The sequence below is a fragment of the Enhydra lutris genome, unplaced genomic scaffold (genome assembly GCF_002288905.1).
Source record: "Enhydra lutris kenyoni isolate GAN:26980312 unplaced genomic scaffold, ASM228890v2 scaffoldscaffold52, whole genome shotgun sequence".
NCBI lineage: Eukaryota > Metazoa > Chordata > Mammalia > Carnivora > Mustelidae > Enhydra > Enhydra lutris.
This window is the reverse complement of record NW_019154136.1, coordinates 2,203,643-2,226,532: the sequence shown is the minus strand read 5'-3', so window position 1 is coordinate 2,226,532 and position 22,890 is coordinate 2,203,643. Positions and strand designations below refer to the sequence as shown.

Below are 22,890 nucleotides of genomic sequence, written 5' to 3'. Positions count from 1 at the left end.
TGGGGCAGAGGGAGAAGCAGACTTCCCTACTGAGCAGGGGGCCAGATAGACGGAAGTGGGGCTCCGACTGGGGCTTGATCCCAGGACCCCAGGATTATGACCTGAGCCCAAGGCAGACACTTAACTTCACTGAGAATCTTAAACATTCTGAGAGCTGCTCCCTGGGCTTCCCCAAACTGACATCAAGTTTTTTTGTGCCCATGTCTCTCCCCATCCCTCCCCCTTCTCAATTCCTTTCTCTCTTTAAAACATGCTATTGCCTTTGGCATAAAACGTAGAGTGATACGATATTAAATAACACAAAATCTCATGGCCTGAATAATGGTGTTTATTTTCTTTAAATACACTTAAATATGAAACAACAGAACAGTGATGCAGTAAACTCAAAACTACAAGCTGGACAGTCATCAGAAAATCAGTGCTGATCCCACAAAATCAAAATCTGCATAATATAGAGTCAGAATAATTCACAAGAGAGTTGCATTAGCAAAGGATTTGGAGACTATAAAATTATCTCATCGGCTTTGAGCAGTCAATCACATGGCCCCGCTGATTCTAGGATGATCAGACCTTTTTCATTCATTAGGGAAAAAAAAAAAGGTTCACCCAGGTTCCCTCCTCTCCATTCTCCTTGTGCAGGGGCATGGTCAGTTGGAAGACATCTGTCAGTGAGCCAGGGCAGGGAATCCTCAGCTGGTGTGTAATGGAAGAGTGGTCTGGATTCACTGTGGGACTGGGTAAAATGGACCTTTTTCTAGTACCTGGGGAGGGGAGGAGTGACAGCAACTTGGCAAAGCAGCACGCTATTTAAAATGTCAGGGTTGGGGAACTTCAGAACAAAGTTGAGTCAAGGATTTTCTTGACTGTGGAGCCCATAGGCAGCTTTCTTCTCTTTTGGAAAGCGGCAATGCTTCGCACATGCTGGTTTTCCATTTGCACATGTTCTGGTGTGAAAGGGACATCTGTCCTCACAGCTGTTGTGAAAGAAAATAAACACGAGAGTTCCGAATCAAGGACTACATTCAAAGGAATAACTCTGTTCTGATTTGATTATGTTTTCCAAGTGAATTTTCCAGATATGTATTTAAAATGTCAACATAAAATCCTGAATGGTTATTCCACATGGATGCAAAAATCTATGAAAGGCCAAACAGTAACCCATAAGGGTTCTATTTATCAACAAATTTCTTGTGATATAAATCCAGTGCCATCACCTTCTTCAAAGAAAAAAGCAAAAAGCAAAAAAAAAAAAAAAACCAGAGGTGGACATATATTGAGAGAGATGGAACCAAAGAGTCTGCTGATTTGAAACTCAGCCCCCAAAATGATTGTTTAAATCTCATCAATTAAAGTTTTTGCTAAAGATCCATACCCAACAATAGCAGGCAGGATTTTCTTTTTTTTTTTTTTTTAAGATTTATTTATTTATTTGAGAGAGGGAGTGGATGGGCAGAGGGAGAGAGAGAGAGAGTCTCAAGCAGGCTCCCCGCTAAGCACAGAGCCTGACACGGGGCTTGATCCCAGGACCCCACGATCTGGACCTGAGCCGAAACCAAGAGTCAGCTGGTTAACCAACTAAGCCACCCAGGTGCCCCATGACTGTCTTGCTTTCACAATTCATCATCACTCTATATACTCTCACTTTGTCCTTAGTTGCCAAACCTCTGTTTTACTATCTAAAAAAGGGGCTTGGGCACTGCAAACAATGCCTCAACAAGAAATGTCACCACATCAAAAGAAAGGGCATTCACACTCAATGTCAATGGGTCAAATGAAGGTGAAAGTGAAAATGCACTTGACCTGCAGGTGTCTGCGTGAAATATCTTGTGCTTCTGGCAGCAGCTCTCCAGGCTCTCTCTGCACTCCAGGCAGCTGCAGTTTTCTGGGTGCTGGATGAGATCTCTGGGACATGGGGTCTTACAGACACACTCACACCGATCTTCATCAAACTTCATGTGTGGCCCGCAGAGAGCCAGTTCCTGGAGATGAGAGTGGTCTAGACGGAAAAAGAAAAGGGTTGCTTGAATGGCTGCAGCACGGATCATATGGCATTGAAGTTGGCTGTATACTCTCCATTCGTGGGAAAATAACTTGGATTCTCCTCATCTCCTTTCCTATCAATTTTTGCTTCTCCTCTTTCCACGCAGTGAAGGAGGTTCACCTCTGATTTCATAATACAAACACCGAATGCATGTGTTCTCTTACGTTTGTGAGAAAGAGGTTTTGAGCTGAATATTTTTGATCGGATTTTTAAAGAGATTTTTTGGTTGGTGGGTGACTTGTTACACAATGCAATCTTTCACAACCAAGTATTAGGAATAAAACATAGGATAGCTAAGAATTATGAGGCTGATCCTTCCTAGTTTTGAGGCAAAGACTAAAAGGAGGGAGGAACAGAGGTATTGGCATGATAGAAATACACCTTAGACCTTCCAAGCTGTGGATAGAAAGAGTGATGTATTTCCTCACCACAGATCACAGTGCTGTTATTAAAAGATACACCAGTGATAATAAACTTTGATTCCACAGACATCTGTTGGAAGAATATGTTCAGCTGAGAGGAGGGTCTGAGAGATTTTTAACACACTTGGTTGACAGCTATTTCTTCTAAAGAGTGTACACAATTGGGTAACTATTACTCCATGTTCAATTCTGATCATCAAGTTGAGATCTAGTCAACTTGGAAGGAAATGGAAGCGATAGAAACTTGGGAAGAACTTGACTGTGACATCTTTCTTAAAGGTTCTGGAGGCAAGTATGTGGTTAGCTTCTTCCCCAAACCCACTTCTTTCCAAACCTACCTCATTTAGGGAATGATGCCATCAATCCCGACTCTCCTGCCATATTGGGTCTCATCGCTTTGTCCATCCAGTTCTGCCATCCTGAATTTGTTCTATCATTTCCATCAACACTGTCACAGATCTTGCTATCACAAGTTTTATCCCTTCTATCCATTTTCCACAATATTATCAAATGTAAATCTACTCACATCGTTCTACTGCTTTAAGTTCCTTAAAAGGTTCCCAATTGAAAAAAACGGTTTACCCACCAGGACATATGAGACCCTAGATCTTACTAACCTCCCAGACTCATGTCTCTCCCTCTCACCTTCCGCTTCCATATATATCCTGTGTTCCATCCGTACCAAATTGTACTACTTTTTGTTCCCCTGATATGCCAGGATCTCTCAACCCCATGCTTTTGGCCTTGCCTTTCTCCTTGCCCATCATCTTTCTCCCCCAGTATCTTTCCCAACTTCTATAAGTTCAGCTAAGTGCCCTTGCCCTCTGCATATTTCCATCCTGTCCTTTCTTACACTGCTTACATTTGTCCATTTCCTTGATGAATTAAAAGATGCTGAAGGTTATAGGAACCAGATCTCATCATTCTGACATAAAATAGGCACATGATAAATGTTGAGTTCATCTGCCGTAATAAAAGGGTCTGAAACAGGCAGATATACAAAGACTCTGAAGAATTCCATCCATCGTTCCAAGACATTGGGTTAAACCATGTGTTCTAGTCAATATCTGACTACTGATAGTATATCAAAATGGCAATCTCAGGTTGTCTAATCTCATAGTTTTAACTTCTCTTTGGTTGATGATATTCAAGGAACCATGTGGAAAGCGTGTTGGAAGGCCAGATCTGGGGAGATTCTTGGAGTTGTGTGAAGAGGAAAAAGGTAATCTTTATAAGCCATATGCCAATGAGGCATATGTCACTTTGGGGCAAGATGAGAATACATTGTTCCCATTGGATAGTTTTTCCTGCTTTGTCAAAGATTAATTGACTGTATAATTGTGGGCTCATTTCTGGGTTTTCTATTCTGTTCTGTTCATCTATGTGTCCATTTCTGTGTCAGTACCATACTATTTTGGTGACTATAGCTTTATAATATAACTTTAAGTCTGGAATTGTCTATTGATTGATAAATGGATAAAGAAGAAGTGGTATATACATATACCGTGGAATATTATTTGGTCATAAAAAAGAATGAAACCTTTCCACGTGCAATGACGTGGATAGAGCTAGAGAGTATAATGTTACATGAAATAAGTCAGGCAGAGAAAGACAATGACCCTATGATTTCACTCACATATGGAAAGTAAGAAACAAAACAAGCAAAGGGGAAGAAAAGAGGGAGAGAGACAAACCAAGAAACAGACTCTTAACTCTAGAGAACAGACTAATGGTTACCAGAGGGGAGGTGGATAGGGGGTGTAGGGGAAAACAGGGGATGGGTATTAAGGAGGGCACTTAACGTGATGAGCACCAGGTGACGTGAAATTCAGAAGAATTGCTGAATCACTATATTGCACACCCAAAACTACTATAACAGTGTATATTAACTATATTGGAATTAAAATAAAAACTAAAAACAAAACAAACCGATTATTAAAGGATAGTTAAGTAGTTCTTAAAAGACCCATATGAATCACTAGGTGGCGGTAGAGATTCATTTAGACCCCTTAGAGTAGCACCAACGCCCTTGAGTGGTTTAGGGAAACAGTCCACTAAGCGTTTGCTGAGGTAGTTGGCAGAGGCTGGCCACAATCCCTACAGGCATTAGTTAAAAGCAACAGAGACTGGGGGACTTGGCCAGCTCAGGCTATAGAGCATGTGACTCTTGATCTCAGGGTCATGAGTTCGAGCCCCACTTTGGTGTAGTGATTACTTAAAAAAAAAAAAAGTAACAGAGACTGGGTGTAGGAGAACTGTGTGAAGCAGCAACTAGCCAAGGGTGATACCCGAAACTATTATATACTGATTTCAAGCCTAGGGAGGTTGATGATGGAATGCTACGAGTTCTGTTCCCAGCCTTGTTTCATTCATCATTTTTATCAATAAGCTCGTGGATTTTTTTCCAAATAAATTCTTAAAGTTGTGGCTACCTTGAAGAATTTAAAATATAACATAAGGACTCCCCAATTTTCCTTTTTTCTTTTAGGCTATTGTTTGTTGTAACACTTTAAAGCTATCATCTGAATCCAATGAGATGAAATTAAACTGGTCTTGGATTCACTAAGCCACATGCACTCGTTCAAGAAGAGAAGTCATTGTAGATGTAGAAAAAGCAGTTGGCTTAACCGCCACATGTGTGCAAAGGGTGTTTAGTGAACAGTAAACTCAGTGTATGTCATCAGTTTGATGAGCTTACTGGAGGAGTGACCGTGAACTAGCTACCCCATGTCTCTTGCTTCTATCACGGTGACCACGTCCCCAAAGGCCCTTGCCTCCTTTCCTACCCTGGGCCGACACATCCTCTTCTACCCTGTCACTGGCTGATTGTGTTAAAATTCAAATCGGTGCTTCCTTGGGGCTCCTGGGTGGCTCCGTCCATGAAATGTCTGACTCTTGGTTTCAGCTCATGGTTCGTGATCTCATGGGTCATGAGCAAGAGCCCCTGGTGTGCTCCGTGCTCAGTGGTAAGTCTGCTTGAAGATTCTCCCCCCGCCCCTCCCCCAACTCAGGAGCTTATGTGCATGCATGCGTGCTCTTTCTCTTTCTCTAAATAAATGAATCTTAAAAAAATTTCTAATTGGTGCTCTCGCTCTCCTGCTTGAACGAGATGAGGGGTTCCCTTTGCCTTAGCATCACATCCAATGTTTGGGACAAGATGCCCAACGTCCCCTGTGAACCTCTCCAGCTTCCTCTCTCACATCCACCCGGCCCCCTCCCATTATGTTCCCACCAGGCTGAACATCTTTCAGCATGCTGACCTGCTACCTTCTCTCACTTCCTGTCCTGAGCACTCATGTTGCTCCTGCTCAGAGCACTTCTCTCCTTCCCGACCCCCCCACTCTTCCCACCCTAGGCACACACAAGCAAGCGCCCGCTGAGTCTCTCCCCAGGACAGCTCATTTAGGAATTGTATACCGAGAACATGCTGAAATGATTCTATTTTGATATGTTAGATTAAATAAAAAGATATAAAAATTAAACTGACTTGTTCCTTTTGACCTTCTTAATGTGAGTACTACAAAATGTGAGTCACATCTGTGACTCTTACTGTCATTCCATTGAACAGTCCTGTTCTGGAAAGACAGACTGAGGTTCAATATGGTTTAGTAACCAACAAGGGTGAGCCCAGGGTACCTGGGCTGCCTCGGTGGGTGGCAGGCTTCCCCGGGACTGAGGTATACTCTAGCAGAGGATAATCTCAACACTTGGTGGGAAGGATGTAGACCACATTCAGGACCAGCATGAGCTTTCAGGAAAACATTTAGGAGGAAGCGGAGAGACAGAAGTCTAGAAAATGGAATGTTATTTATGGTTTCTCGGACAGCATTGCATAGAGTAGTTTAGTCCTTACAGAGTCTGGCTTGTAGATCAGCTTAAAACAAGCAAGGTTCAAAGCGCATGACTCCTTGTGATTTTTTTTTTTTCCCAGTGGAATTCTGTCATGTTTTCTGGGAAAGAAATTTTAACAATGCATCCATTTTCAGCCAGAGTCGTCATCAAACGTCACAGCACTGTGACTTTGAGCAGTGATGGGATTGGCTTCCCAACTCCTCTCAGCCCATTAGCTAGCTGTGTTTTGCTTTTACTTTGCCCTAGTTTCAGAAAAAGTTTTCTCCGACTCCCCATTTTTTCCCCCTCAAGTAATTGGCCTGTTTTCACATGCCACTGTTGAAAGAAACCAACAAGTCTAAAATTACTTTATGTTCCTGTGAGACTTTTAAACAAATAAATTAGTAACATGTGGTTGACTAGTGTTGAGTTTGGAGTGGCTTTCATGAAAGGCTGCCATTGCCTTTCAAACCCAGTGTTGGGGGTTGCTCTAATCCCCAGGCTTTTCTTTAAGATTGAAAGAGTCCTGCATTGGAATTATACTTAACTGTATAATGAGAGCAGAGAGGGCTCTGGGACCTGACTGCTTCTGTCACTCTTAGAGGTGTAATCTGGAGAAAATGACAAGACATCTTGGTGTGTCCATTTTGTCATTGTAAAAAAAGGGATAATAATAGTACATTACGGGGGCGCCTGGGTGGCTCAGTGGGTTAAGCCTCTGCTTTCGGCTCAGGTCGTGATCCCAGGGTCCTGGGATGGAGCCCTGCATTGGGCTCTCTGCTCGGCAGGGAGCCTGCTTCCTCCTCTCTCTCTGCCTGCCTCTCTGCCTCCTTGTGATCTCTGCTTGTCAGATAAATAAATAAAATCTTAAAAAAATAATAGTACATTATGGATTGTTGCGAGGATCAAATGAGTTAATACATCGAAAAGTCTTACAACATTGCCTGGTCACTGTAAGCACTTGGTAGATGTGAGTTACAATTGTTATTTTTATTATTACTGTTATTATTTCCTTACTGTCATCGTTACCTTCCATTCCAACTAGTGGATTCTCCTCCTGTAAAACACATTTGCATTTGTCGCTGTCCCACAGCATGTCAATAGGACAGAGTTTCTTAGAATGGGAGCAGCTAGGAAAAGAAAACAATAAACCAGATTTAAAATCTTTCAAGGGTAATCACACCTTTGTGGCATTTTTTTAAAAAAAGACTGAATACATTTCTGAGGGGAGAATAGTTAAGGTTTTTAAGGAGCTTAATCCATATTTATGAACTGCTTGTGTTATTAGACAGCAAATCCGTAAGCACAAATACTCTATTTGGGAACTAAACTGTAATTTTGGACAGTTATAATCTTTTTAAGAAGGCTGCTGTTAAAACTGTGCAAATTAGCTGTCACAGCTCTTAAACACTTCCTTCTTTAAGATGGAGATAAGGGGCAACTGGGTGGCATAGTTGGTTGGGTATCTGACTCTGGATTTTGGGGTCAAGTCGTGATCTCAGGGTCATGAGATCGAGCCCATGTGGGGCTCCACGCTGGGCGTGGTGCTTGCCTAAAATTTTTTCTCTCCTGCTTTTCCTCCTGCCCTGCACACATGCTTGCTCTCTGTCAAATAAATAAATAAAACTTTAAAAATAAAATGTAGATAAGAGCACTGGCGAGGACAGCAGGAACACAAGGATAAGCAATCTTTCCCCAGGAGCTTTCGTTTGTGCTTGAGAGCGACAGAAGTGTCTTCTTGGCTGGGTAATAACTAACATAAGTACCAGCTCAGTCCACTTACCACTCGTTCAACACATTTACTGCTCCACTTCTGCAAGATCGAAGTATCTAGCTTACTCACTTTAGATTTTCATTCAGCAGCGCCTACCCTTGCTTTCTCTTTATGGAATTCCTTCCTCCTCCCTCCCCACAAATCCGTGATTCTTACCTTAGATTTCAGGACATCAGGGTGTCATAATTTGTTTCATAAAGAACTACAGACTACTCTCAAGAAATTTCAAAGTCAAATCAATTTTAAGCCATTTTAATTAAAAATAAGACTTTTCCATTTGGGACTCAGAAGAGGAAAGTCAGAATAATCACAAAACACAGATGCAGACAGTTTTGTCACCCTCAGGGACTTTGGGAACCTTCCCCCCACTCCCCCCACCTGCCAATTTGGGGACTTACAAGGATAGACTGCCGGAAATGAGTTCCATGTAATGCTTGTTCTGGAATAGGGACATGTGCCAAAGCTAAGGCTGAAGAAGAATTATACAATTCCACTGGACTATGAATATTAAGATCGAAGCTCTCAGGGTATCTGGGTGGCTCAGTCAGTTAAGTGTGTGACTCTTGTTTTCGGCTCCGGTCATGATCTCAGTGTCATGAGATCAAGCCCCGCATGTGGCTCCATGCTCAGCTTGGAGTCTGCTTGAGTTTCTCTCTCCCTCTCCCTCTACTCCACCCCCCATCCGCCCATGCTCGCTCTCTCTTTAAAATAAATAAATCTTTAAAAAGAAAAAAAAGGTGTCTAGGGGTGCCTGGGTGGCTCAGTTGGTTAATTACCTGACTCTCGATTTCAGCTCAGGTCGTGATCTCAGGTGGTAAGATCGAGCCCGGCATCAGGCTCCACACTGGGCGTGGGCATGGAGCCTACTTGAGATGAGCTCTCTCCCTCTCCCTCTGCCCCTCTGTCCCCTACCCCACCCCCTGATCTCACATGCAGGCATGTACTCTCTCTCTTAAAAAATAAAGAAAGAAAAAAAGAAAGAAAGAAAGAAAATAAGAATAAGAATTATTTTTTAAAAGATTACAATAATGAAGTTATTTTAAATATTTAATTATTTTAATTATTTAAAATAATTAAATTTGATTTAAAATAATTTAAAAATTATTATTTTACTTAGAGATTTTATTTATTTATTTGACAGAGAGAGATCACAAGTAGGCAGAGAGACAGGCAGAGAGATAGAAAGGGAAGCAGGTTCTCTGCTGAGCAGAGAGCCCGATGCGGGACTTGATCCCAGGACCCTGGGATCATGACCTGAGCCAAAGGCAGAGGTCTTAACCCACTGAGCCACCCAGGTGCCCCTAAAAATTATTTTTAAAAAGAGCAAAGGTGTCTGTAAGTGGATGGGTAAGTTCATAACCACTGAGCTTTTTGGTCCTAATGCAATATCTATCTAACACCTCATTAAGGAAGAATTCTCCACATACAACTTAAGCAAACTCAAGAACAAGCATAACTGAATACAAGAAGGGCTTACTGATCTTCTTCCGGGATCTGGATGGATCTTCTGATAATAGTGTATGGATGGCGGGGAGCCGTTGGCAAGCACTTACAACCTGTATGGTTGGCAACTTTAACAGGCACTAATTCAGGTACGGAAGTCAAAGGCACTGATATCTCAAACAGCTAGAAGAGAGAAAGAACCACAACACATATATATTTTTAGATAATAATTTCTATAGTCTGCATTTTTGCCTTTGTCCTTTATGGGAGTGACTTTGGCAAAGCTGTCCATTAACAACAGAACTAATAAGGATAAGGGCTGGCATGATGAAAAGGATGCTGGGCTGGGAATCAGGACACTGGGCTTACGCAACTTCATCAAGTATTTAAGCCTAACCAAGTCTCTTAACTTTTTGGTGTCACTGGTACCCCTGTAAAAAGCACTGTTGGTATCTGCTTCTGTCTTTAATTTGAGTGTAAATTATACAGACTGAGTGAAATTATAGCTATGACATTTGAGACCATGGTGAATAGATTATTGTCCAAAACTCTTTACTTATTCTTTCTCATACCATCTCCACTGAAGGAACAGTTCCCTGTTCGTTGACTTTGGACGTGGCTATGTGACTTCCTTTGGCCAACAGGATACTAGCAGACATGACACAGCTACAAACTTGAACTGTGTGTGCTTTTTGGGCTCATTTTCTCCTGCGTATGCTGTGGCCATGAGAAGAGCATGATTTGGCAGGTGTGCTGGGCCAAGGGATGAGAGACTCAGGGAACAGACCTGCACATAACCTGTAGCCTGGAGTCAAGCCCACTCCAAACTAACTGATCTTTGAATACATGGGTAAGAATAAGTTATTATTGTTTGAAACCACATTTTAGGGTGTATATTATACAGCATTACCCAGTAATAAGTGGCTGATACAAGATCACCATGCTCAACCAGATACTATAGGTAACACGAACATCATTCTTTCTAGGTTTCTATATGCCAGGTCCTATTTTATATTCATTCATTTACCCCTTATAACAACATTATAGGGTGGGTTTTTTCTTTATCTACCCCCAACTCTATGGGCAAAAAACCCAGATGTACAGAGAGGTTACATAACATGCCTAAGGCCACATAACTATTTATTGGAAGAGTAGGGATTTGAATTCAGACAGTCTGCTCCAGAGCCAGAGGTGATACTCTTAGGAATATGCCTTATTGGGGCACCTGGGTGGCTCAGTCATTAAGCATCTGCCTTCAGCTCAGGTCATGATCCCGGGGTCCCAGGATTGAGCCCCGAGTTGGGCTCTCTGCTTGGTGGGAGGCCTGCTTCTCCCTCTCCTACGCCCTCTGCTTGTGTTCCCTCTCTCGCTGTGTCTCGCTCTGTCAAATAAATAAATAAAAGCTTAAAAAAAAAGAATATGACTTTTTGGAACAAAATGTCTGTGACCTGAAGAAGCAAGATGGGATCCTGCCAAGTAGAAGTCAGAGAAATGTCAATTACTTTGTTTTTAGACTGGTTCTAGGGTGCCTGGATAAATTTGAACTTGATTTTAGTGTTCTGTTCAATCAGTCCCCATTCCATGTAGTCCTAACTATGCAGAGTATTCATTTATTCACTTAGTTTCAAAGGTGTATTTCATCAAACAGTCCATTACTTTGGGGTGAAGGTAGTTTTTTTAAGCCACTATTAAAATGTTCAAGTGTGCATATTTGGAACAGAAAACTTCTGTAGACTTACACTTAAGTACGTTCTTTAAAACTAATTATTTGTTGAGTACAAGAGTCAAAATAAAGTACTCAAGTCTCTATTAAGTGGAAACAATCCATTAAAGTTGTGTTTATTCTGACCCTTTGATATGTGTTGGACCCTTTATGAGTCTAAGTAAGAAAATGTTTTTAGAGTGTTTACTTTGCATAAACTTCATATCCTTGCGAAATTTTTCAGCTATGCTTTAGGGAATAACATGGTCATGAACCAAAGCCTCTTATGTTATGCAAGCTTGTTTCTACTGATAGTTGGTGCTTAGCCATATTTACGTCACTTTCCCCCCAATTGTCAAATAGTGAGAGGTCAAATTTTTTACAAGTTCCAAGATTCTCTAAAAGAATTTGGGGAAAAAACTGAACAGTTTGTAGAATATTTTAGGAGGTAGGGGGAACAAAATTAAGGATAAGTTCAACTATTATCAAATCAGCATTCCATTCTTTCTACCAATAAGAAAAAATTCCTCTAAAAAAATGTGGGGTGGGGGGGACACGCTGGGTAGCTCAGTTGGTTAAGCATCTGACTCTTGATTTCGGCTCAGATCATGATCTCATGGTCCTGAGATCCAGCCCTGCACTGGTCGCCGCACTGGATGTGGAATCTGCTGGAGAGTCTCTCTCTCCCTCTGCCCTTCCCCTTCCTTGTGCCCTCTCTAAAAAAATTTCTTTTTTTTTTAAAAGATTTTATTTATTTGATGGAGAGAGAGATCACAAGTAGGCAGAGAGGCAGGCAGAGAGAGGGGGGGAAGCAGGCTCCCCACTAAGCAGAGAGCCCGACGCGGGGCTCGATCCCAGGACCCTGAGATCATGACCTGAGTCGAAGGCAGAGGCTTAACCCACTGAGCCACCCAGGCGCCCCTAAAAAACTTTCTTAAAAAAGATAATTTCCTACCGTGGATATATATTCATTGCGTATGTCATTTTATTATTCTACCTCTGTTCACAAACAGAGAATAGATGGCATCTGGAATGTGACCAAGTGAATGAATGCCTGAGCGCGCATGAGGAACATGTGACACAGAAGTAAACAGAATGCGGTCGGACTTATAGCCTGTTAATATCTTTTCCTACGTTTGTTATTACTGCTCTTCAATGCAACATTTTTTACACCTGACAACAATATGGTAGTGATAGAAAGAAAAACTTACCTATTGGGCAAAAGAGATTTTACAAGATGGAGAGGGAAGAATGATTTCTTTCATGGGGGCTACAGACTACTTTTCAAAGATCTTTTGCGCTATGTGCACTCCATTTGCCCCTCCAGAGATGCCACCCTCTCTCCTTCCTCTCCCACCAGGTTCTGGGTCTAAAGATGCTGACCCCCATGTCTCCATCTAGAGGTCCCCCTGCCCCCCCCAAATGCTTGCTGCCACTCCTCCAACCCGTCTAGCAACCTCTTCTCCCCTTTCTCTCTGTGTTCCCGAACTGCTCCAGCCTCTTCGGCCCAAGGATGGCAAGAGCTCCCCGCTCTTGCTAGCACTGGGTACTTCCCAGCCCTTTCTCCTTCCCATAGCCCTGCCCACACCACCCATCCAACTCTTCTGTGTCGCTCCCCTTGAACAACACAGCCCCCAACGGATACACAAGGCAGTGCAGATGTCTTCATTCCTTTTATCGTCTGTTCTAGTGAACTCCCATGTGATTTTCTGATTCTTGACATTATAGCATCAGAGAGACAGGAGCTGATAAGCCGTTCAGGCCCTGGAGTTGCACAGGCCTGGATTAGAGTCCCAGCTCTGCCCCAGGTTAGCTCCCTGAGCTCAGACAGAGGCGGATAATAGGCTACCCTCTGAGCTGGGTTCGGGAATTAAATGAGATCATGCCCACAGGGCATTTAGCCCAGCACCAAGCCTAGCTGTAGCTGTCAACACGCCTGTCCTCGGGGCTTCGTAAGGGCCACACTGGCGAGTGTCCACCTACCTGCTTAGAAACGTAGGAGGTGCTCGTGTTCATACAGACGAGGCTCTCTTCATTGCAGCAGCCACCGCACCGGAACACGCTGACACAGGGTGGCTTGAAGAAGGTGTTGGTGCTCCTCCCAAGCTCGCTGGCCACCTCCACGCACGTCTCTCGGGGGCTGCACTGAGTCCGCTGCCATTCCTCATCTATAACTGCGGAGAGGAAGCTCCTGGGGGCCGGCCCCGGAAATGGCCTTGACAGGCCAGTGCGCGCCAAGGTCAGGCCGCACACGGTCATGTTCACGTGTGCAGGGCTGGTTATTTTATGAGATGGATATTTTCTGTCCATCCCCTAGCGAAAGACTGTTTTCAGAAAAATCAAAACCAAAATCTGTGCTCCTTCCCAAATATGCAATACCTTCTCTGGCGAATAACACCATCTCTGGTATAAAACTACACTGAGTACCTCCGGAAAAGCTGCCTAGTAAGGAGGTAAACAGAAGCATGCAGAGAAATAACGTGTAAGTGGCATTTGTTAAGCAATTTAAGGACACAGCTGGATAGCTTATCTTCCACTTGAAGTCAAGTGTGGGTAGGTCTCACACTGTCAAGAAAAACATTTCTGTTGGTTGTTTCAGTAACCACGGTAGGATTCAAAGTGGGTCAGTTACATGAATGGAAATTTAAGTGGAACTAATCTTTCCTCGAGCGGGGGTTTTTTTCATGGGCGAGTGCCTAATACTGATGTTTAAGTAAATAATTGAATAGGCCAGTTCCTTTTGATGGCAGGGCCAATACTCTGGCCATTCTAGTGAATATGAGAGAAACAAGAAAAAGAGACAAGCCTCTGGGAATAAAAATATTACCTACTATAGTACTAGAGGGCTTTGTCTCGGCAATCAGACAACAAAAAGAAATAAAAAGCATCTGAACCGGCAAAGAAGAAGTCAAAATCCCACTTTTTGCAGACGACATGATGCTTTATGTGGAAAACCCAAAAGACTCCACCCCAAAACTGCTAGAACTCATACAGGAATTCAGTAAAGTGTCAGGATGTAAAATCGATGCACAGAAATCAGTTGCATTTCTCTACACCAACAGCAAGACAGAAGAAACAGAAATTAAGGAGTCTATCCCATTTACAACTGCATCCAAAACCATAAGATACCTAGGAATAAACCTAACCAAAGAGGCAAAGAATCTGTACTCAGAAAACTATAAAGTACTCATGAAAGAAATTGAGGAAGACACAAAGAAATGGAAAAACGTTCCATGCTCAGGGATTAGAAAAACATATATTGTGAAAATGTCTATGCTACCTAGAGCAACCTACACATTAATGAAATCCCTATCAAAATATCATCAACTTTTTTCCAAAGAAATGGAACAAATAATCCTAAAATTTGTATAGAACAAGAAAAGACCCTAAAAAGCCAGAGGAATGTGGGAAAAGAAACCAAAGCTGGTGGCATCACAATTCCAGACTTCAAGCTCTATTACAAAGCTGTAAACATCAAGACAGTATGATACTGGCACAAAAACAGACACATAGATCCATGGAACAGAATAGAGAGCCCAGAAATGGACCCTCAACTCCATGGTCAACTAATCTTCAACAAAGCAGGAAAGAATGTCCAATGGGGGGAAAAAACAGTCTCTTCAATAAATGGTGCTGGGAAAATTGGACAGCCATATGCACAAGAATGAAACTGGACCATTTCCTTATACCACACACAAAAATAGACTCAAATGGAAAGACCTAAATGTGAGACAGGAATCCATCAAAATCCTTGAGGAGAACACAGGCAGCAGCCTCTTCAACCTTAGCCGCAGCAACTTCTTCCTAGAAACATCACCAAAGGCAAGGGAAGCAAGGGCAAAAATGAACTATTCGGACTTCATCAAGATCAAAAGCTTTTGCACAGCAAAGGAAACAATCAACAAAACCAAAAGACAACAAATAGAATAGGAGAAGATATTTGCAAATGACATATCAGATAAAGGGCTAGGATCCAAAATCTATGAAGAACTTATCAAACTCAACACACAAAGAACAGATAATCCAATCAAGAAATGGGCAGACATGAACAGACATTTCGGCAAAGACGACATCCAGATGGCCAACAGACACAGGAAAAAATGCTCCAGATCACTCAGCATCAGGGAAATACAAATCAAAAGCACAATGAGATCACACCAATCAGAATGGCTAAAATTAACAAGTCAGGAAATGATAGATATTGGCGAGGATCAGAGAAAGGGGAACCCTTCTACACTGTTGGTGGGAATGCAAGCTGGTGCGGCCACTCTGGAAAACAGCATGGAGGTTCCTCAAAAAGTTGAAAATAGAGCTACCCTATGACCCAGCGATCACACTACTGGGTATTTACCCTAAAGATACAAATGTAGGGATCCAAAGGGGTACGTGCACCTGAATGTTTATAGCAGCAATGTCCACAATAGCCCAACTATGGAAAGAGCCCAGATGTCCATCAACAGCTGAATGGATAAAGAAGATGTGGTCTATATATACAATGGAATACTGTGCAGCCATCAAAAGAAATGAAATATTGCCATTTGCAATGACGTGGATGGAACTGGAGGGTATTATGCTGAGCAAAATAAGTCAATCAGAGAGAGACAATTATCATATGATCTCTCTGATATGAGGAAGTTGAGAGGCAACATGGGGGGTTAAGGGGGGTAGGGAAGGGAAAAATGGAACAAGATGGGATTGGGAGGGAGACAAACCATAAAAGACTCTTAATCTCACAAAACAAACTGAGGAATGTTGGGGGGTGGACGGGTAGGGATAGGGTGGCTGGGTGATGGACACTGGGGAGGGTATGTGTTATGGTGAGTGCTGTGAAATGTGTAAGCCTGATGATTCACAGACCCGTAGACCTGGGGCAAATAATACATCATATATTAATAAAAATAATTTAAAAAATAAAAAATAAAAAAGTTGAAAACAGAGCTACCTTATGACCCAGCAATTGCACTACTGGGTATTTGACCTAAAGATACATATGTAGTGACCCGAAGGGGCATGTGCACCCCAATGTTCATAGCAGCAATGTCCACAATTACTAAACTATGGAAAGAGCCTAGATATCCATCAACAGATGAATGGATAAAGAAGATGTGGTATATATATACAATGGAATACTACGCAGCCGTCAGAAGAAATGAAATATTGCCATTTGCAACAATGTGGATGGAACTAGAGGGTATTATGCTGAGCAAAATAAGTCAATCAGAAAAAGACAATTATCATATGATCTCACTGATATAAGGAATTTGAGAAACAAGACAGAGGATCATAGGGAAGGGAGGGGAAAATGAAACAAGACAAAACCAGAGAGGGAGACAAACCATAAGAGATTCTTAATCTCGGGAAACAAACTGAGAGTTGCTGGAGGGGAGGCGGGTGGGAGGGATGGGGTGGCTGGGGGATGGACATTGGGGAGGATATGTGCTATGGTGAGTGCTGTGAATTGTGTAAGACTGATGATTCACAGAACTGTACCCCTGAAAATAATAAATGTTAATAGTAAAAAAAAAAGATTACCTACTTTCTGGCAAAACAGGACTTGCTTTTCTCTCATCGTTTATTTTTAAAAACTATATTCTGACACTTTGATACTCAAAACTTTAGAGGCTTTCTACAGATGTTTTTGGGAAATGATTCAATTTTATGTTAAAGACAATTTTAAAGATTTTCTTTTAGCTTGTCATACAACTGTAGAGTTTATTACATGTTGGATAGGGTGGTGAAAACCTCCTGTGGTAGGAAGCATTTAAACTGACTCCCAATGATACCTACCTCCTGGGGTTCACACCCTTGTACAATCCTCTCCTCTGTATGGGCTAGGCCTAATGACTTGAATCTTATGAAGAGAATACAGGAAACGTGATGGGATGCCACTTCCATGCTTAGGTTAAAAAGACTGTGACTTCTATCTTGCTAGCAGTCTCTCTCTCTTGCTGGCACACTCTTTCTCTTGCCTTGTCAACTTGTAGGCTCTGATGAAGCAAGCCTCCATGTTGGAAAGGTTCACATGGCAAGGAACTGAGAGCGGACTCTGGCCAACGGCCCTGTGAGGAACTGGGGCCCTCAGTTCAACAGCCTGTGAGGAACCGAGTCCTGCCAACACCCTCTGAGTGAACTGAGAAGCACATCCTGCCCCGATTAAACCATGAGAAGCCACCTGCAACCCAAGATGACACCTTGGTTGTGACCTCTGGAGAGATCCTGAAGGAGAGACACCCAGGTAGGCCATGTCTATATTTCTAAAAAGAAATTGTGACATAAAAAATGTGTTTCAAGCAGCTAAGTTTGAGGGTAATGTGTTACACAGCAAGAGATAAACTGTTCTCCATTTTTACCCCATCTTCAAGTTTGTACTGGTCTCTTCCCACATTATTCTGAGTTCCCACAGATGTGAACATGCTTCCACTAGAAGGGGCAAAGAGAACTTCTGCTCGAAGTACACAGATACATTATTGTTGGAGATTTGACCCCAGTGTCTAAATTATTCCCTTAAAGCACCTTTCCATATCTTTATCCCCCCCCCAACATCTTAGTACTCCTCAGAAGTTGCTCCTTTGGTCACTGAAAACACAAAAGACTGTTGGCTGCCTCAGAAACGTATACACGACACAATTTGCCTTCACTTTGTTTTTTCATCATAAAATCTTCTAACCCAAGAGACCCTTTTAAATTTCCAAATATGAATATTTATATAAAGAGCCTAAAGGCTATAACCATGAGAGATAAATTACCCAATTAGGTATTAATATGAATATTACTTAATTCACGGTTTTTAATCATGAATCCTGGGAAAAACAAGTAGTCAACTTACGAAAACATTCTTTGTTTAAAAGTCTACTTAAATGTTGCTTTCCATTTGCTTTTTTGTAAAACTAAGTTTTGAAATTTGGAGTGGTAAGACTTGAATCAAAATTGTATGGAATTATGTCTAATGCCACTATTCTTTCCCACTGCCTAGCACGACTGCTCAGCCTCAAGGAATCACCCTTAAATCCATGGGGGAGATGATAACCATTTACAATTGGTGTAACACATTGATTTGATTATTTACTGCTTCTAACTTAGTAAATCACTTCAGATGATCCTCCATGTAATAAGAGACGTTTTAATTAGAGTTGGCAAAATTCCATATTTTTATGTTCTTTAAAAAAATATTTTGGGGTGCCTGGGTGGTTCAGTCTGTTAAGCGTCTGCCTTCAGCTCAAGGTCACAATCTCAAGGTCCTGGGATTGAGCCCCGCATTGGGGTTCCCTGCTCAGTGGTTGGGGGGGTCCTCCTTCTCCTTCTCCCTCTGCACCTCCCCCAACTCATGCTCTCTCACTCTTTCTCTCTCTCAAATAAACAAATAAAATCTTTTAAAAATTTTTTATTATTTTTAAGGTTTTCTCCTTAGAGAATGTTAATGTCACTGGCTTTTTTTTTTTTTTTTAAATCACCTTGTCTTTGTTGTATGGTAAATGCTTGTCTCTCTCTATTCTCACAGAGTATCTCCAGGCTCACCTCAGACTTTCAGACAGGCAATCTGGTTAAGGCCTTGGATCTCCAGGTGAGGTCTGACCCCTTTGTTTCCATGAAGTCCATGCCAGTTCACCACACAGAAACAACTAGAGCTTTGAAACCTCCAGCCAAAGTGGGTTCTAGGCCTGAGTGCCAACTATCTCAACTCACTCAGACACACAATCACACGCACGAGCACAAAGAATCCTCTTCACACTCCTGCCCGCTGTGCTGCCAAGGGATTTGTCCTCACACAGCCTTCCCCACAGCTGACAACAGGGGCCTGTGCAACATCATCTTTGTACAAATGGAAAAAAGACAGATAATTCTAGAAAAAAGGCAAAAACTAATTTTGGCTTAGTGGCTACTTTGCATTATGTGATAGATACAATCCATTACTAGATGATCATATAGTAATCGAGTCTCAGATGCTAGATCAACAACGCCACAGTGGCTTCTTGTGCTGTGTTGCTAAATCATCCAAAAAGTTAAATGCTTATCAGAAGCCACACCACTGTGCTTGGTAAGCTTCATTAATTATGGACAGTACATATACGACAATGGTTTTCTTATGAAGAACCTCCATACCCTTACTAGGAACAATCATCCCCCTTGTTTCAAATTAGGTGATTTCCTATCTGGAGTTTGGATTCTTTTGTCTAGCGGATTCCCCACCTCTATCACCGAGGAAACTCCATATGCAATATTACAACTCAGCTTCCAACTTCTACTTTTCATTGTTACTAAAAAAAGAAAAATTACAGAATTTTGAAGAAATAAAAAAGCCATGCCTATCACACTACTGGGTATTTACCCTGAAGATACAAATGTAGTGATCCAAAGGGGCACGTGTGCCCAAGTATTTATAGCAGCAATGTCCAGGATAGCCAAACTATAGAAAGAACCTAGATGTCCATCAACAGATGAATGGATAAAGAAGATGTGGTATATATATATATACAATGGGATACTATGCAGCCATCAAAACCCCCGAAACCTTGCCATTTGCAACGACGTGGATGGAACTAGAGGGTATTATGCTGAGCAAAATAAGTCAATCAGAGAAAGACAACTATCATATGATCTCTCGATATGAGGAACTTGAGAGGCAGGGCGGAGGGGTTGTGGGGGGAAGGGAGGGAAAAAATGAAACAAGTGGGATCAGGGAGGGAGACAAACCATAAGAGACTCTTTAATCTCACAAAACAAACTGAGGGTTGCTTGGGGGAGGAGGGTAGGGAGAGGGTGGCTGGGTGATGGACATTGGGGAGGGTATGTGCTATGGTCAGTGCTATGAAATGTGTAAGCCTGACGATTCACAGACCTGTACTCCTGGAGCAAATAATACATTACATGTTAATAATAAATAAATAGATAAATAAAAATTTTAAAAAGCCATGACTAAAATCTATTGGTTTTTATTCATATAGGTATAGCGGTAGAATGCTCCTTGCTGATGAACCCCTACGTCATTTTATGTTTTCAAGTAACTCAATGATATATTTTTTTCTATTAAGAATGGCCTTTCTGGGTTTGTTTTACATTCGCATCTCTGAGTTCAATATATTTCTGAATTCTGAAGTGTTCTTTTGTGTCAGTTTTAGATCTCAAAATCATATTGAACATATTTCTCTATAAACACAGCAAACCAGGATTCTTTGCTAACACCCAGGCTATGAAGTTAAAGACACCCTTTTCTTCTCCTGGACACGTGCCTGCCCTCCTGAAACTTCTGGAAGAAGCTGCTGCCTGTGTTGGTAGCTGACAAAGAGTGAGAACTGGCTTACATGCACACGCACGCGTGCACGCATACACACTTACACGCGCACATGCGCAGGCGCACACCTACCTTTTAGGGTCTCAATGTCATAGAAAGTTGCCGCAAACCTGGTGGCCCGATGGGATGCGGAGCGAGAGTCTGTGCTGGTCAAACTTTTGAGCTTCAGTCGGCATCTCCACAGCTTCCAGTCCTCGAGGTGGGTGATTCGCAGCAGTTCCTCCAAACCAGAAGCTGCCCTAATCTGCTGTTCAGACCGTTCTAATGTTGACCGAGATGCCCGCTTTAAAAAAAAAAAAATACTGGTTTCAAAGCCAGTTACTAAAGTTTTAGTTTGTTTTGATAACCCTCATTGCTGACACTTAAAGATGTAAATAGAACTGAAAAGAAATTAGAGGGATTATTCAGATGCACACCAGTATCTAGGAAAAATACTAGTTAGTATTTCTGATTCACATTCTGCTCATTTATGATTGAATCAAAGAAATTATTCTCCTTGGGGCACCTGGGGGGCTCAGGTCATGATCCCAGGGTCCTGGGATTGAGCCCTGCATCGGGCTCCTTGCTCGGCAGGAAGCCTGCTTCTCCCTCTCCCACTGCCCCTGCTTGTGTTCCCTCTCTCACTGTTGCTCTCTGTCAAATAAATCAATACAATCTTAAAAAATAATAATAAAATAAATAAAAATAAATATAAAAAATTATTCCCCTTGGGTTCTTGGAACAAAAAACAACATCAAAGTGGGTTGAATGGTGGACTTTAAAATGATATGTCCACCTACTAACCCCCAGAACCTGGGCATGTGACTTTATTTGGGCAAAGGATCTTTGCAGATGTCATGAAGTTAATGATCATCAGAGGAGACCATCTGGGATTACCCAGGTGGACCCTAAATACACAGACAAAATGTCCTTATAAGAGGCAGAGGGGGGAAGACATGGGCACAGAAATGTTGTGAAGACGGAGGCAGAAGTTAAAGGAATGCAGCCATAAGCCGGGAATGGCCTGGAGCCCCCAGAAGCTGGATGAGGCAAGGAAGGCTTCTCTCCAAAAGCCTTTGGAAGGAGCACAGGCCTGTCGACACCTTGATTTCACAATTCTGGATTCCAGAACTGTGAGAGAATCCATCTTAATTGTTTTAAGCCACCCACTTTGTGATAATTTTGTACAGCAGCCACAGGAACCAAATACAGGTTTCAAAATCATACTATTTTTGTGACAGGAGCCAGTGACAATTGCTTTCGTCCCTGCGATCTGAGAAACTGGCCCACAAAGTCCCAGGGACCCTGCCTGCAGTCACACGAGACAGGAAGGTTTTAAGATCCTGAGACTTTTTTTGGAAAAACCTGTTTACTATTTCAAAGACATCTTTCTTTTTCTGAGAAAATGCACTTCTAAAGTTTATGTTAAAATTTGCTTTCCACACCGTTGCACGAGCTGTATTGGCTGACACAATGCATGGATTTGTGCATTTGTCATGCACAAGTGACAAATGACCCCGCTAATACAATGTTTTCAGTATGGTAGCTCAATTGTTTAAAATTTGGGGCTAGGTTATATAAACAATGATATTTACATACAATGAAATACTACATGGTCATCAAAACCAGTGATAGAGATATATACTAAGACAGAATGACACAAGCTCCTCCCTAGAACATGCTAGAAAAACCGTATAGGGGTCTGTCCATGGTTGGGGACCCAGATTTTCTCCTGCTGAGCCTGGGGTTACTGGATCTTTGTTTTCCTGGGCAGCTTGGACATGCGGGCTGAGGGGATTTTTAGAGCTGGGTGAGAGGGGAGCCGCAGGACCAGGGCAGCTGCAGGATGGTACTGAGAAAGGTTGACAGAGAGGTGGAGATCGGCTGCCTGCTGCAGGGGTAGGAAGAGAGGGGAAAGAGAGGTGAGCAGATGGGGCCTGTAGGAAGTTTTACACTGAGTGGTGTGATGTGCGCCATCCTCCTCCACTGCCCCTCAGAAACTTTAGTTAAAATCTGCCTCATTCATCAGTATTTTAGGAGTAGGACTTTTTGTTTTTAGATACGATGATGGATACTGAGTGTTGTCCAAAAGTGGGTGCTCAGGGGAGCAAGTGTGGTCCAAGTCATGTATGATTCTGTTATGATGTCTCTTTAATTTATGTGTGTAAGACGTACATGATATATGTATGCATAAACAATTAATTGTTGTTAATCATGTATATAAAATTATATATACAATATCTGGAGGGATTTAGATGAAAATATAAACAATGGTTCCTGCTCTAGATCAGGGGCTGTCAAACTACAGCCCCCTTGCCTAATTCAGCCTGCCGCCTGCCTGTTTTATGAATAAAGTTTTATCGGCACATGCCGAGCACATTCATTTACATATTGTCTATAATGGCAGGG

The 22,890-nt window shown here is 42.1% G+C and overlaps 1 protein-coding gene across 1 annotated transcript in view; it reads right to left on the bottom strand.

Moving 5' to 3' along the window:
- Window positions 1-590: 590 nt before the first annotated feature.
- Window positions 591-22,890, bottom strand: part of LOC111157184 (vascular endothelial growth factor D) — a 38,273-nt gene continuing 15,973 nt past the window's right edge. The window contains exons 2-7 of the mRNA XM_022518465.1: window positions 20,575-20,785; window positions 13,197-13,387; window positions 9,546-9,694; window positions 7,324-7,424; window positions 1,801-1,996; window positions 591-974 (exon numbers count right to left, since the gene is read on the bottom strand). Of these exons, the coding sequence (XP_022374173.1) occupies window positions 848-974; window positions 1,801-1,996; window positions 7,324-7,424; window positions 9,546-9,694; window positions 13,197-13,387; window positions 20,575-20,785 (975 nt within the window). The 3' untranslated portion in view covers window positions 591-847. The remainder of the gene's footprint in view (window positions 975-1,800; window positions 1,997-7,323; window positions 7,425-9,545; window positions 9,695-13,196; window positions 13,388-20,574; window positions 20,786-22,890) is intronic.